At 46.1% G+C, this 12,127-nt stretch overlaps 1 protein-coding gene across 1 annotated transcript; it reads left to right on the top strand.

The window, feature by feature from the left end:
* The first annotated feature begins 1,945 nt into the window (after nucleotides 1-1,945).
* LOC134511120 (carboxypeptidase A2-like) lies at nucleotides 1,946-11,656 on the top strand. The gene is made up of 11 exons (XM_063324600.1): nucleotides 1,946-2,013; nucleotides 4,566-4,647; nucleotides 5,512-5,646; nucleotides 6,436-6,534; nucleotides 7,139-7,240; nucleotides 7,410-7,511; nucleotides 8,262-8,372; nucleotides 8,736-8,826; nucleotides 9,207-9,406; nucleotides 11,111-11,195; nucleotides 11,430-11,656. The coding sequence occupies exons 1-11, from the start codon at nucleotides 1,949-1,951 to the stop codon at nucleotides 11,615-11,617; spliced, it is 1,260 nt and encodes a 419-aa protein (XP_063180670.1). The 5' UTR covers nucleotides 1,946-1,948; the 3' UTR covers nucleotides 11,618-11,656.
* Nucleotides 11,657-12,127: the final 471 nt, after the last annotated feature.

Here is a 12,127-nt window from a genome sequence, read left to right as displayed (position 1 = left end):
AGAGGGGTAGGGTGGGCGTGGGGATTGGAGGTGCTGGCAAACGTTGAGAGTGTTACGGGTGACACCCTCTGGTGATTGTCAGAGAATTCCTTTCCTCGGTCTCCTGAGGTTGATTGTAGAGTAGCTGAACCGTCTCCCTTCTGTCCCATGTTAGTTTCCCGGAACCCCATCTGCAGGTATCTGCAGGGTCAGCGTCTGGCTCTTCCTCAGCAACATTTTGTAGAATCACAGAATGGTTTGGGTTGGGAAGGGACCTTAAAGATCATCTCGTTCCACCCCCTGCCCTGGGCAGGGACACCTCCCACCAGCCCAGGTTGCTCCAAGCCCCGTCCAACCTGGCCTTGAACCCCTCCAGGGATGGGGCAACCACAGCTTCTCTGGGCAACCTGGGCCAGGGGCTCACCACCCTCACAGCAAAGGATTTCTTCCCAATATCTCATCTAAATCTCCCCTCTTTTAGTTTAAAACTGGTCCCCATCATCCTATCACTCCACTCCCTCACAAAGAGTCCCTCCCCATCTTTCCTGTAGGCCCCCTTTAGGTACTGGAAGGCTGCTATAAGGTCTCCCCACAGCCTTCTCTTCTCCAGGCTGAACACCCCCAACTCTCTCAGCCTGTCCTCACAGCAGAGGGGCTCCAGCCCTCCGATCATCTTTGTGGCCTCCTCTGGCCGCACTCCAGCAGCTCCGTGTCCTTCCTGTGCTGAGGTCTCCAAAGCTGGACGCAGTACTCCAGGTGGGGTAATGGGACAAACAAAAACTGCATCCAGCAGCCCTCTGGCTCTGCCTATCATTCTGGGACAACTGCAGCTGGGTGTTCCCACGACCAAAAGCAAGTCAGATGATTCCCAAAGCTCAGCCAGGAGAGCGCCCGTCACCGTTACTCCTTCAACGTAGATAACGACACCTCAAATATCTGGGCACCTTTAGGGAAGGTGACAAGATGGAGGCTATTCCTGTGAGTGAGACATAGACAGAGTCCAGCACAAGAGCAAAGGGACCCAGAGGGCTACTGGATCAGGGAACAGCCCCGTGGGCATTGTGAAGCTGAGAGGACCCGACAGTGGCTGTTGCAGCCCTTCTTCAAACCTGTGTCACCCCTTCCTGAGAAGGACGCTTTGCTAGCAGAGGATTCCTGGCAAGCCTGTCCCAGGAGAAGGGTCTAGCAGCACAACTGAGCTCTTAACTTCCTGTTCACCCAAAGCTTTTTTTCCACTTCTGCTATAAAACTTGCTTTCCCGTGGATCTTGCTGCAACCTTACTTTGCTTGAAGCACCGGCTGGCTGGGTCTGTGTGAAACCATGCCAACTGAAGCTCAGGGGGATGCTAGTAACTTCAATAAATAATATATTTAAACGCTCTGGCTTGCATCTAGAAGTGTGTAACTTGTATATAAGAGGGAATTTATAGCATGGCCTTGGCCTAGTCCATCAGAGAGAACTTGTTGCATAGCAGGCGGGACTCAGAGCTTGCGTGCTATCACCATAGTGATTCAGCCAATTATTTCAATTATTTCTTCAAAATAATCACTCAGATTGAGTGTTTCTGCTGGCGTGAGATCTTTCTGCTGACTGTCTCTTTGTAACAAGGGGTGGGCTACTAGAAAACTGTCAGGGGAAAAACCTATGACCAAGAGTCGACTTCTCACCCCCAGTGACATTCAGTTTGACTCTATTTTCCTCTACCTAGAAAAATGTGTAAAAGGACACCAAGGAGCTTTGTGGACAAAGCTTTGAAAACAACTCCTCCCGTACAGGTTTGAATGTGTCAGTGGAAAATATTTTTTTGGAGGTGAAATTGGCCTCCTGTCTGTTGGTTGCCTTGAAAGCTCTGATAAATGTGAGAACTTACTCACATGGAATACAGATACGTTTTATCTGAGAAAGGGTTTCTTAACAAGTCCTGTATAAATTCACCTTTGCTAGGCTGAGCTGAACATCACATCAACCATGAAGCTGATTTTGATCTTCAGTGCCCTCTTCGGGGCTTCCTTGTGCCTGGAAACTTTTGTTGGGTGAGTTACGCTTCTGTGGAAGACTTTTAATTTAAGGCCTTATTTTCCAGCTGTTGCTTTTCATGATCTTAACTTTACAAAATCTCCTTGGGGCACATGCTTTGTTTTTTATGACGGACTTGTCTTGTGCTTTGGTACTCCGGTATTTGAAGGAATCCCTGTCTTTAGTTTCATTTGAGTTTTCCAAGGAGAAGGGTCTAGCTTCAGGGTTGAGTTCCTAAATTTATGTTCACCCAAGGCTTTGGCTTTGACTGTACCTAGGGAGCAGTCTCGAGCCCCGATCGGGAGCTGACCCTCACTGCAAAACTCAAGCGTTCGGCTTGACAGATCTGGTCCAGCACAAAGCAGAGCAACAAACCAGAACCTGGCATCAGATCAAAAAGGTCGCTGTTATCTCTTTGGTTTTGAAGTGTCTTATTTATCTTTAAATACTTAATACTCTTCAGAGCCTTTCTAAGCAATTCAAATCCTTATTTCCAATCGTTATCTGTATGTTGCATTGCAAAATTCTCTCTTTCTGGTGTATTTCCTCAGAGTCTTACTGACCATGTAAGAACCTTAATAGAAGATGATAAAAAACCTGATAGATACTTCCTGAGATGTAGTAAGCGAGCACTAGATTCCAGTGAGTAAATATGTACATGAAAATGTAAAGTATTAAGAATAAGAAATAATATCCATAATTTACTAAAACTCCAGGATTTGTAAAGCCGGGAGAAGCTATTTTGATCATTTAATCTGGGCTCTGGCATGACGTAGGCCGGATTCTCGTTAATTCATTCCTCGGTCACATCCAGTAGCTGTGGTTAATGAGAAGAATCCAATCCAGAAATAAAGCTTATGGTGGTGGAGAATGTGGTAAAGTGCCTTCAGTGTTGATTTAACTTGGTCTGTCAAAAGAATCTTACACCTTAATTGGCCAGAGTGAGAAACCTGGTGTTAATGAGTGTCCCTTCTCAGCAGCTGAGGCCACACCAGTAAATAAACACACACACAGCTGAGCTCATATGCCAAGTCCCTTGTTTATCCTGTCTTAAGACATGTTTTCCAATTCTGCAGTTACGCGTGTCGATTTGCTCTGAGTCATCTCCATTTTTCAGTGCTGTTTGCAGCGGGTGCCAGCAGAGCAGCTGGGCCAGGTCAGGGTATGGAACTCTGTGGACTTTTATTCTGTCTCCCAACAGTAGCCAAAGGCAGATGCCTAGGGAGAGCATGAAAACAAACACACCAAATGCTTTAACCACCAAATGCCATTTGCGAAAGCAGCATTAATGCGCGGCTCACTTGCAGTAATCCCCAAGCTATACAGCTAAGGAGCACATCCGTGTTTTTTGGCTATGGCATTGATCCCGGGCCATACTCCCAGTTGTTAACTCATTACGGGTTACAGATTTCCTTCAGAATCCCCCTTGGTTCTCCAGAACAGGATCAGGCTGCCCAGGGAAGTGGTTGAATCACCATCCTTGGAGGTATTTAAAAGACGCGTAGACATGGTGCTGAGGGACATGGTTTAGTGGTGGCCTGGGGAGGTTAATGGTTGGACTTGATGATCTTAAAGGTCCCTAACAACCTAGCCAATTCGATGATTCTATGATCTTCTGTCCCCTGACTGTAACATACACTTGTTTGTAGATCCTTTTGTCATTTCCTAAAAGTCTTTAGTGAAAGGGACCTCCAGAAGTCTTTAGTCCACCCTGCTGCTCAGAGCAGGGCACGGAGCTGTTTCCCCTTGTAATCATGATCTACCCCTACTGAGAAGAGTTCGTCATTTTTTTGTAACTTCAAGTAGTTGTAGGCTGCAATTAGATCAGCCTGGACAAGCCCGGGTTCACCAGCCTCTCCTCGTGGTGCTGTTTGCCTGTACCTATTTTACCAAGCTGCCTGGAACATTGTGTACTTGAACAGGATAGATGTTTTTGGAGATCTAAAAACCACGTAGAGACTGTACGCTGAGATCACGTGTGTTGTACAATGTAGTCCGAGTCAATCGCTGAGGTTACCTCTATAACTTGTGGAGTGAGGTACTTCCAGATGGTGATTCCTTCCAGCTGGAATGGTGTAAGCCACCCTCTGATGGTATCAGCTTCTGACTACACGGGGAGGATTGTCAACTGGCTTTGACTAAACTGAAGAAAGGTGAAATGAATTCCGTACTTAGTGTCCTGTTTGCTTTGTTGTATAGTGCCCCCCAAACATTTGATCATTTGCAAACTCAACCAGATTTATTTTTTTCAAGTTGTTGACAAAAAAATAACTAGTTGATGCAAGACTGATCCTTGTAAGCAATTAAAAACTCGTCCATTTGATGTCTTGTTTATGATGAAATCTCAAAAACTGCCATTTAACTAGTTACTAATCTAGTGCACGTGTAGCAGGCTGGCCCTGCAGGCTGTTGTTTGAACTCTTGGGTGACGCTACGTCAACTGCGTTAAAGAAGTCTGCAATGGCTGGTAGAATGCAAGTAGCTACCCACCAGATTAATTATCTTAATAACAAGCTAGTTCCAGAGCCTTTTTTGAGACTGTTTCTGAAAACTTACTGATTTATTGCAGGCACCAGGTTCTCCGAATCAAGACAAGAAATGAGGAGGAGGTTAAGCAGTTACAGCTTTTGGAATCACTGGAACACCTTGAGGTATGTTATTACCACAGAGGCATTTTTTAACATTTCAGACTGGGGTAGGACTTAGCAGGGCAGGACTTTGCATCGCGTGTGGAAGGTTCTTACCATACTGCGGCAGCTGCCATAAATAAATTTACTGCCTCAACATTTGGTGTTTCATCTGCAAGTTGTAGTACCAGCTTGGTGTTCAGGAGTGACTGCATTTATATTTTCTTCCTGCTGGGTTTACAGTCATATTTGAATTGATCTGCTCTTAATCTTAGTATCAAAAAGCTTGTTTTTAAAGTAGAGGTACTAATGTTTTTGTACTTATCTCCCAGCGTTGTGGGAGGAATTTATTAGTTTGAGTCTACGCTGTATTGAAAGAGGAAAACACACTATAAAATTCTAGGTTATTACTGTTCTTATTGCCATTGGGGAGAGTTTTTATTATCACTTTCTTTAAAAATACTGATTTGAGTATTATAGAAACTAGAATTTAGGAAGGCCCTACCAAAGGAGAAATAAAAACAATGGGTTTCATATTAGCTAATACTGTGATACGGAGATTTCTTTGAACCTATTTCTGGTAAAAGGGAAAATAGTAAAACCATCGCAGAAGACTAAAATTTCCTCTTGCTTATATGACTGAAGCTCTGAAGTCAGTGAAAATGCTGACTTTAGCCTCCCGTGGATCTTTTTATTTGTGAGTTCGTCACATTAACTGGTACAAGGTTGTGGTGAGGCCAAGCTAAAGAATGGAGTGTGGTGTAATCACAACGGGGCACGATGCGGCAGGAGTTGCTCAATTTGGGAGAAATCAGCATTTCTAAAGCTTTAGAAGACTTGTTTGCAGAATGCTTTTGCCAACCCAAATCCATTTTCCTCTCTTTTCAGCTCGATTTCTGGATAAATCCCTCCACCGCCGCCCTTCCTGTGGATGTGCGAATCCCTGCTAACAATGTCCAAGCAGTCAAAGCCTTCCTGGAATCCCATGGGATTGAGTACTCCATCCTGATCGAAGACCTGCAGGTAGGCAATGCCATTGGTGGGTGATTAGCTTTTAAATCCTGTGGGAAAAAAACCCAGTGATTCACAATCTGGCCTCGTTCATTAATTCATGGACTCTTCTATCCTCTGCTTTCCCTGAGGTCCTCCCCTTATTTTTGTAGCCTGTGGATTAATTTTTTTAAAGATGGCATGTGGATCGCTGCTGCGCTGAGAAGCTCTGACCGCTCTGCAGATGCTGTCTGAAACCGTGGAGATTAGTGACATCAATAAACTCATAGACTCCATGGGGCTCTTCTAACCCCTGAGGAATTTTGTGTGGTTCTTTGGCCTCAGATGTTTGGGAATCCCCGCACTGAAGTTATTTATAATTCAGTAAACTGTGTTAAGAGCAGCTCTGGATCATAATCTGAAAGAAACGTACCCCACCATGTGAGAAAATACTCACCCCCTTGGGCACTAATCTGACATTTCTCCATGAGCAGTAATCCCAAAATGGCACCTAAAATAGCATTAACTCAACACAAACGCTGGCTTCCCCCCCCGCCAAGCTTTCCAATACTATTCTTGTTCATCTTAACAAGAATTTAAAAATTAAAGCAATTAAAGAATTTAAAGATTAAAGCAAGAACACTGATGTTCCTGCCTGCTTCGCCACAGGTACGTTCAGCAGAAACACGTGTTTCTGCTGTGGGCAGCTTGGGGCTGGAGCCGGTGTGCGATGCCATCAGGTCGTTATTTGAGATAAACGTTTGGTCAGAAATTTGCGAATTAAGCAGGTGTTTTTCTTAACATTTGAATGGCTTCTTTTAGGTTGTTCTAGATAAAGAAAAGGAAGATATGGCCTACGGTCAACAAAGGGAGCGCAGCAGCAACAGCTTCAACTACGGAGTTTACCACACTCTAGATTCTGTGAGTACCTCAGCTTTGGGGGAAGAAGATTCTTTTTTCTGGCCTTTTTTCATGCTGTCTTCAATCGAGCATCCTATATTAGGATCTAAAATGTCTTTCCAGCTTCTTTTGGCATGTGGTTTTGTTTTTAACTGGATTAATTTTGTGGACAGCACCACGAGCCAGTGCTTTCCCCGTTGGAGTGTTGGAACAGACAAGTGTTGATCATACTCTTTCATAAACTCTTCTGCAGAGTTCTGGCAAAACCTTCCTCCTGAGCCTCAAAAGAGATTGAGAAATAAATGAATCTCGAAATAGGGAAATATAGGAAGGCGATAGCCATCAAGCAGAGCAGAGGGTCAGGTACTTTTTACTACCAGAAGCTCTTAAAGAGGGTTTTGAACTTATTCCTGAAATAAGTACATCTCGATGATATAGCAGTGCTTTCTTCTACTTTGTGACGGGAAGAAGAGCACTGACCACACTGACGTGAGATGGGGCTTTGGAGAGGTCGTAGTAATGAAGGCAAAAGGAGAGAAAAGTACATTTCATTGTGTCCTACAATTGTTCTGGGCAGTACCATACATAAATGTAATGTAAATGTCATCATGTCTCTTCACTTCAGATTTATGCGGAACTGGATCATCTTGCATCTGAGTACAGCAACATTGTCAGCAAGCTCCAGATCGGGCAATCCTATGAAAAGCGGCCTTTGTATGTGCTGAAGGTATGACATGTATCACAGAATGTGTGCATACGTATGTGTGTGCATCTGCTAATATACATGTGTATTATGGATACAGCACAATTCAGTCCGAAGCATCCCAGTCTATACAGGATGTTTTTGACTAAAAGGTGTCAGTGAGAGTTTTAAAACTTTCTGTTTTGTTTGACAGTTCAGCACGGGAGGAAGGAACCGTCCTGCAATCTGGCTGGATGCCGGGATCCATTCCCGAGAGTGGGTTACTCAAGCGAGCGCGATATGGATAGCTAAAAAGGTCACTTCAGCAGTGATGGATTTTTCTTTTATCTTGGGAATGCCTTTGACTATTTAAAAGCGTATCACACCTGCGTGTGTTTAGCCAGCTCTGCTCACTCTCCTTCACCCCCCTTAAAACACAGCCGACTCCAGAGAGGATATGGCAGCTGCTTAGACAAAGAATTGAAAAATGCTGTGTATTGTTAGAGCAGCTGGGGGAAGTTTAGGTAGACAAAATGTAGGAGCTCAGGTGAAATTTTTGAGGACTGCATGGCTGGTAGTTAAACCAATAACCAAGGACTTTTTGAAGATGAGTTTGCTGCTTCGGTCGGCAGACACTGAGGAACACCGTGTTGTTGGTTACCTTCCACAAAAGGGCAAAAGCTTCCAGCTCGACATAAATGAGCATTTAAGTTGCGCTGAAAATGACTAAGCCACCAGAGAAGTGCAGCACAGTTGTGTATTCCCAACCTGGGTAATCCATCTCAATCTTGGAGCCAGCCTCGGCCCATTCTCAGGGACAGAGAGGAGAAAATTTTTTTGTCCTCTTCCATTAACTTCCTGTCCTCAGAGTAAAATAGTAAACGAGATTCATTGCTCTCTCCAAGCTCCAAGTCTAACGAGGAACAGTTATGGCCAGCGGATAATTAACGTTTCTTGTTTGCCCGCCCCAAAAGCCAGATTTGCCTCTGTACGTAGCTGTTAGAGCGTAAGCATGCAGGAAAGAAATACGCTGATAATCACGGTGTGTCATATTGTCTCTGCGTAGATTGCCTCCGACTATGGGAACGATCCATCTGTCACCTCTCTGCTGAACAAAATGGACATTTTCCTGCTGACAGTCTCAAACCCCGATGGATACGTGTTCACTCACACCACAGTGAGTAAGCAAGCTGGGTGTCTAAGCTGATTTAGAAGGCCGTCACGCTCTTCCGAGCGAACAATAAATGCGAGGGAAGTAGACTCTGAAAGTCCATTTCTTAATGCTGTAAGAAGGAGTTACAAAAGATTTGGGCAGCCAAAGATACTAATTACTTGTCTAACCCATTTTAGCCCTCTGTAAATTCACCAGCCCTTCGATTTTTGTCCGTTGGCCCATCTTGGTGGTCAGCCCACCAGAAACAATCTTAGGCTCGTGCCTAGGATCGCTTCCTGGTGAATGGCAACTATTTCTGGGTAGCGGTTTTAGTTTGAGGATGGAGATTTGCTCCGTTTTGAAGCCGTAGTGTTTCTTTGTTTTTAGAACCGCATGTGGCGGAAGACCCGCTCCAAGAATCCAGGCAGTGTGTGTGTTGGAGTTGATCCAAACAGGAACTGGGATGCAGGTTTTGGAGGTAGGAATAAAGTTTCTGGATTCTGGCTGTCACTAAGGAGAAAGTTCCCATAGCTCCCATAGGAGCAGCAATTGCCTTATTATAAGGGATCCGGAAAGAAAATGGTCAAATAGGATGGCAGCTGTCTTTTATAAAGATAATTTTGCATTGATTAATTGCCAGTGAGCACAAGATGAAGGCAGTAATCTGTATCATCTGGAAGTACGTCCCTTGAGTATTCATGCTCTGTCGCTCTGGTTTGAGCATTTATCAGGATTTAAGGCCTTGCCCTTGGCTGAAGACCTGTTCTTGGGAAAGCTCGGCTTTGTGTGGGTCTGCTTTGACCTTTCATGAATGTCAGCTCTTACAGGTCTGCCTTTGTTCCCTCCTTACACCGACAGGTCCTGGAGCCAGTAGTAATCCCTGTTCTGACTCCTACCGTGGGCCCAGTGCCAACTCAGAGGTGGAAGTTAGATCTGTTGTCAACTTTATTAAGAATCACGGAAACATCCGGGCCTTCCTCACCCTCCACAGTTACTCTCAGCTCCTGATGTACCCCTATGGCTACAAATGCACTCAACCGGCAGACTACGCCGAGCTGGTGAGACATAACGACTTGGCTTTGGCTTCCTCTCTTCTGTCCAGCTGGCTTTCTGTCCTCAAGCATTGCTGTGAGATATCAGGATAAAAACAAGAGGCTGAACTCCGCCGTCCATAACAGTAACCATCTGTGAGAGCGAACAAAAACCCGGTGCAACGCAATGTCTTTAAAAGAGAAGTCTTGGTCATATGCAAACACGTGCCATCCCCACCCATTCTCAGCCCTCTCTGCTCATCCACGTCTCCTCCTCTCTGCTTTAACGACAGTATCACAGCTGTAACAATATCTTTGAGGCGATATGGCTCTCGCAATCATAAGTCAAATGAAAAGACCCCTGGAGGCCTCCAGTCTAAGCCCCTGCTGAAAGCAGGCAGGCTTTGGAGTCAGAGCCAATTTCAAGGTTGGGTTGCGTCGCTCAGGGCCTTGCCCAGCTGAGTTTTGCTTAATGGTTTTGATTTGTTTTGATATTTCTAAAGACGAATTCCACAGCTTCTTCAAGCCCGTCCCAAAGTTTCCCCACTGTCATGGGAATTTTCTTGTTTCCCTAATACCTAAATGCAATTTTCCCTTGTGGCGATTTGTTTGTTGCCAGTCGTCCTTTTGCCCTACTCCAAGAAGAACCTGGCTCTGTGTTCTCTACAACCACCCGTTACGTGGTTGAACTGATGTTATGGTTTGAGAAAACCCGTAACAATTTATTGTCGTTTAGGATAATTGTAATTATTCTATCACCCGGTGACCCCTCCCCACCCGGAAAGGGGAATCGGGGAAAGCAAGGAAACACAAGGGTTGAAATATAAATGGGTTTAATAGGATAAGACTAAATAATTAACAATAATACTAAGAACCAGTATTAATCCCGATACTAATGTAAGATATACAAGAATTACGCTCCGCCAATTCTATCAGTAGGAAGCTGTGCGCTCCCAGCAGTGGACAGTAAATGTCCGACACTGCGAGCACAATGGCTTCGGGAGGAAGGGAAGGGCTCGGGGGTCCAGCACCGGGGCAAGGAGTTTCTCTGGACTGCCGCCATCAAGGGAGAGAGAAACTACGCAGCAAACTTTCTAATTGATACAGAATGTGATGTTCATGGTATGAAATAACCCTGTTGGCCAGCCTGGGTCAAATGCCCGGGCCTCGCTCCTTCTCATCCCTGCACCTGGCGAGGCTTGAAAACACTGAGGCCTTGAATCCCACAGAGCCGAGCTGGCTATAAAGTAAATATTTTCACAAATTCAGACACTAGAGTCTTCCAAAAGTGGAGTTTTACCCAGCATTAGAAGAGAAATTACTCCTGTGTCGCTCGACTCAGGACAAGCGAGCGCAAAGCTGATCACTCAGTACTGGGAGATCTCCCACTGCCTTGGGATTTTCCAGTATCTCTGGAACCTTTTCGTGACAGGTCGGTTGGTGAGATGAAACACTGGATGATCGGATGTAGAACCTGCTGTCCATTTAATTCACCCACAATATCGCCTCCCCCAAAAATACTGTGGAAGCTGTGGGCGCTGTCACTAGTATGGGTGATTAAGAAACGGATTGATTTGGCGCGAGTTTATTGGGGGCGGATGTGAAAGATTGGAGATCGTGCGAAAGGTTGTGGAGATTTCCCTGAGCATGGTTCAGGTTGGCGAAATCTTCACGTTTGATCTCATTAAGTGTGGCTGCTTTCTGACTCGTCCTTCCGCTCCTCCTCTCCAGGATGCCTTGGGAAGAGCTGCCGCCAGTTCCCTCCGGTCCCTGTACGGCACCACCTTTACAGTGGGGAGCATTTGCACTACAATCTGTGAGTGTTTTGTTAGTTTGAGCTTTTACGGGCTGTCCCAGGGCGACCGCCTCTGCCCCCCCCCCGCCAAGGTTTCTCCCTCTTGCCAGCAGTGATGCTTCTGGAGAGCGACACCGCCAGTCAAACATCGGGCCTGAGCACAAATACATACTAATACTCACAAATACACGAAGTAGGGCAGCAGAACTCAAATGAACCCTCTGCTCACCCCTCTCTTCGCTCTTTCTCTTTCAGACCAGGCCAGCGGAGGCAGCATTGACTGGAGCTACGATTACGGCATCAAATACTCTTTCGCCTTTGAGCTGCGAGACACGGGTCGCTACGGTTTCGTCCTGCCAGCCAGCCAAATTATCCCCACTGCAGAGGAGACCTGGCTGGGTCTGAAAAAAATCATGGAGCACGTGCGAGACAACCCGTACTAAAAGCTGGGGTGGGACCGGGCTGTCTGCGGCAGCGAGCTCGTAAACCCTCTTCCCTCGTGCGCTTGCGACAGCTGTGATGATGTGGCACCTGGCTGAATAAAACCCCTGTGTGCATTCCTCCTACAGCAACGCGTGTCTGTCTGCCTGTAAAAAGCTTTTAACGCTTGTCTTGTTCACTGCAACTCTGTGCGCGTGGTAGAACCCCTTAGAAGATTTTAGGACACGGTTGTGGTCCGCCTCGGTGAGACACGGTAGGAACAGCGATAAGAGGGTGGAAGGTGTGCTGGGAAAGGAGGTGATGCTCGTCCCCGAGCTGCAAACTGTCCTGCCTGGTGCCCTCTGCAGCTCCATCTCTATTAGTAAATGCGAAATGTGTTTGCTCGCAGCGACCCGAGCCCTTAGCGGTGCGTTGGGACCTCTGCAAACCTCCCTGCCCTCGCAGCAGCCCCCTCCTCACAACCAGCCCTGTCCCCAGGGCAGAAACTGCCTCCCGGCGGCGGGGTGAGGGCG

This window comes from Chroicocephalus ridibundus, chromosome 1 (assembly GCF_963924245.1).
Source record: "Chroicocephalus ridibundus chromosome 1, bChrRid1.1, whole genome shotgun sequence".
In the NCBI taxonomy this organism is placed as follows: domain Eukaryota; kingdom Metazoa; phylum Chordata; class Aves; order Charadriiformes; family Laridae; genus Chroicocephalus; species Chroicocephalus ridibundus.
This window is presented reverse-complemented; position numbering and strand designations above follow the sequence as displayed.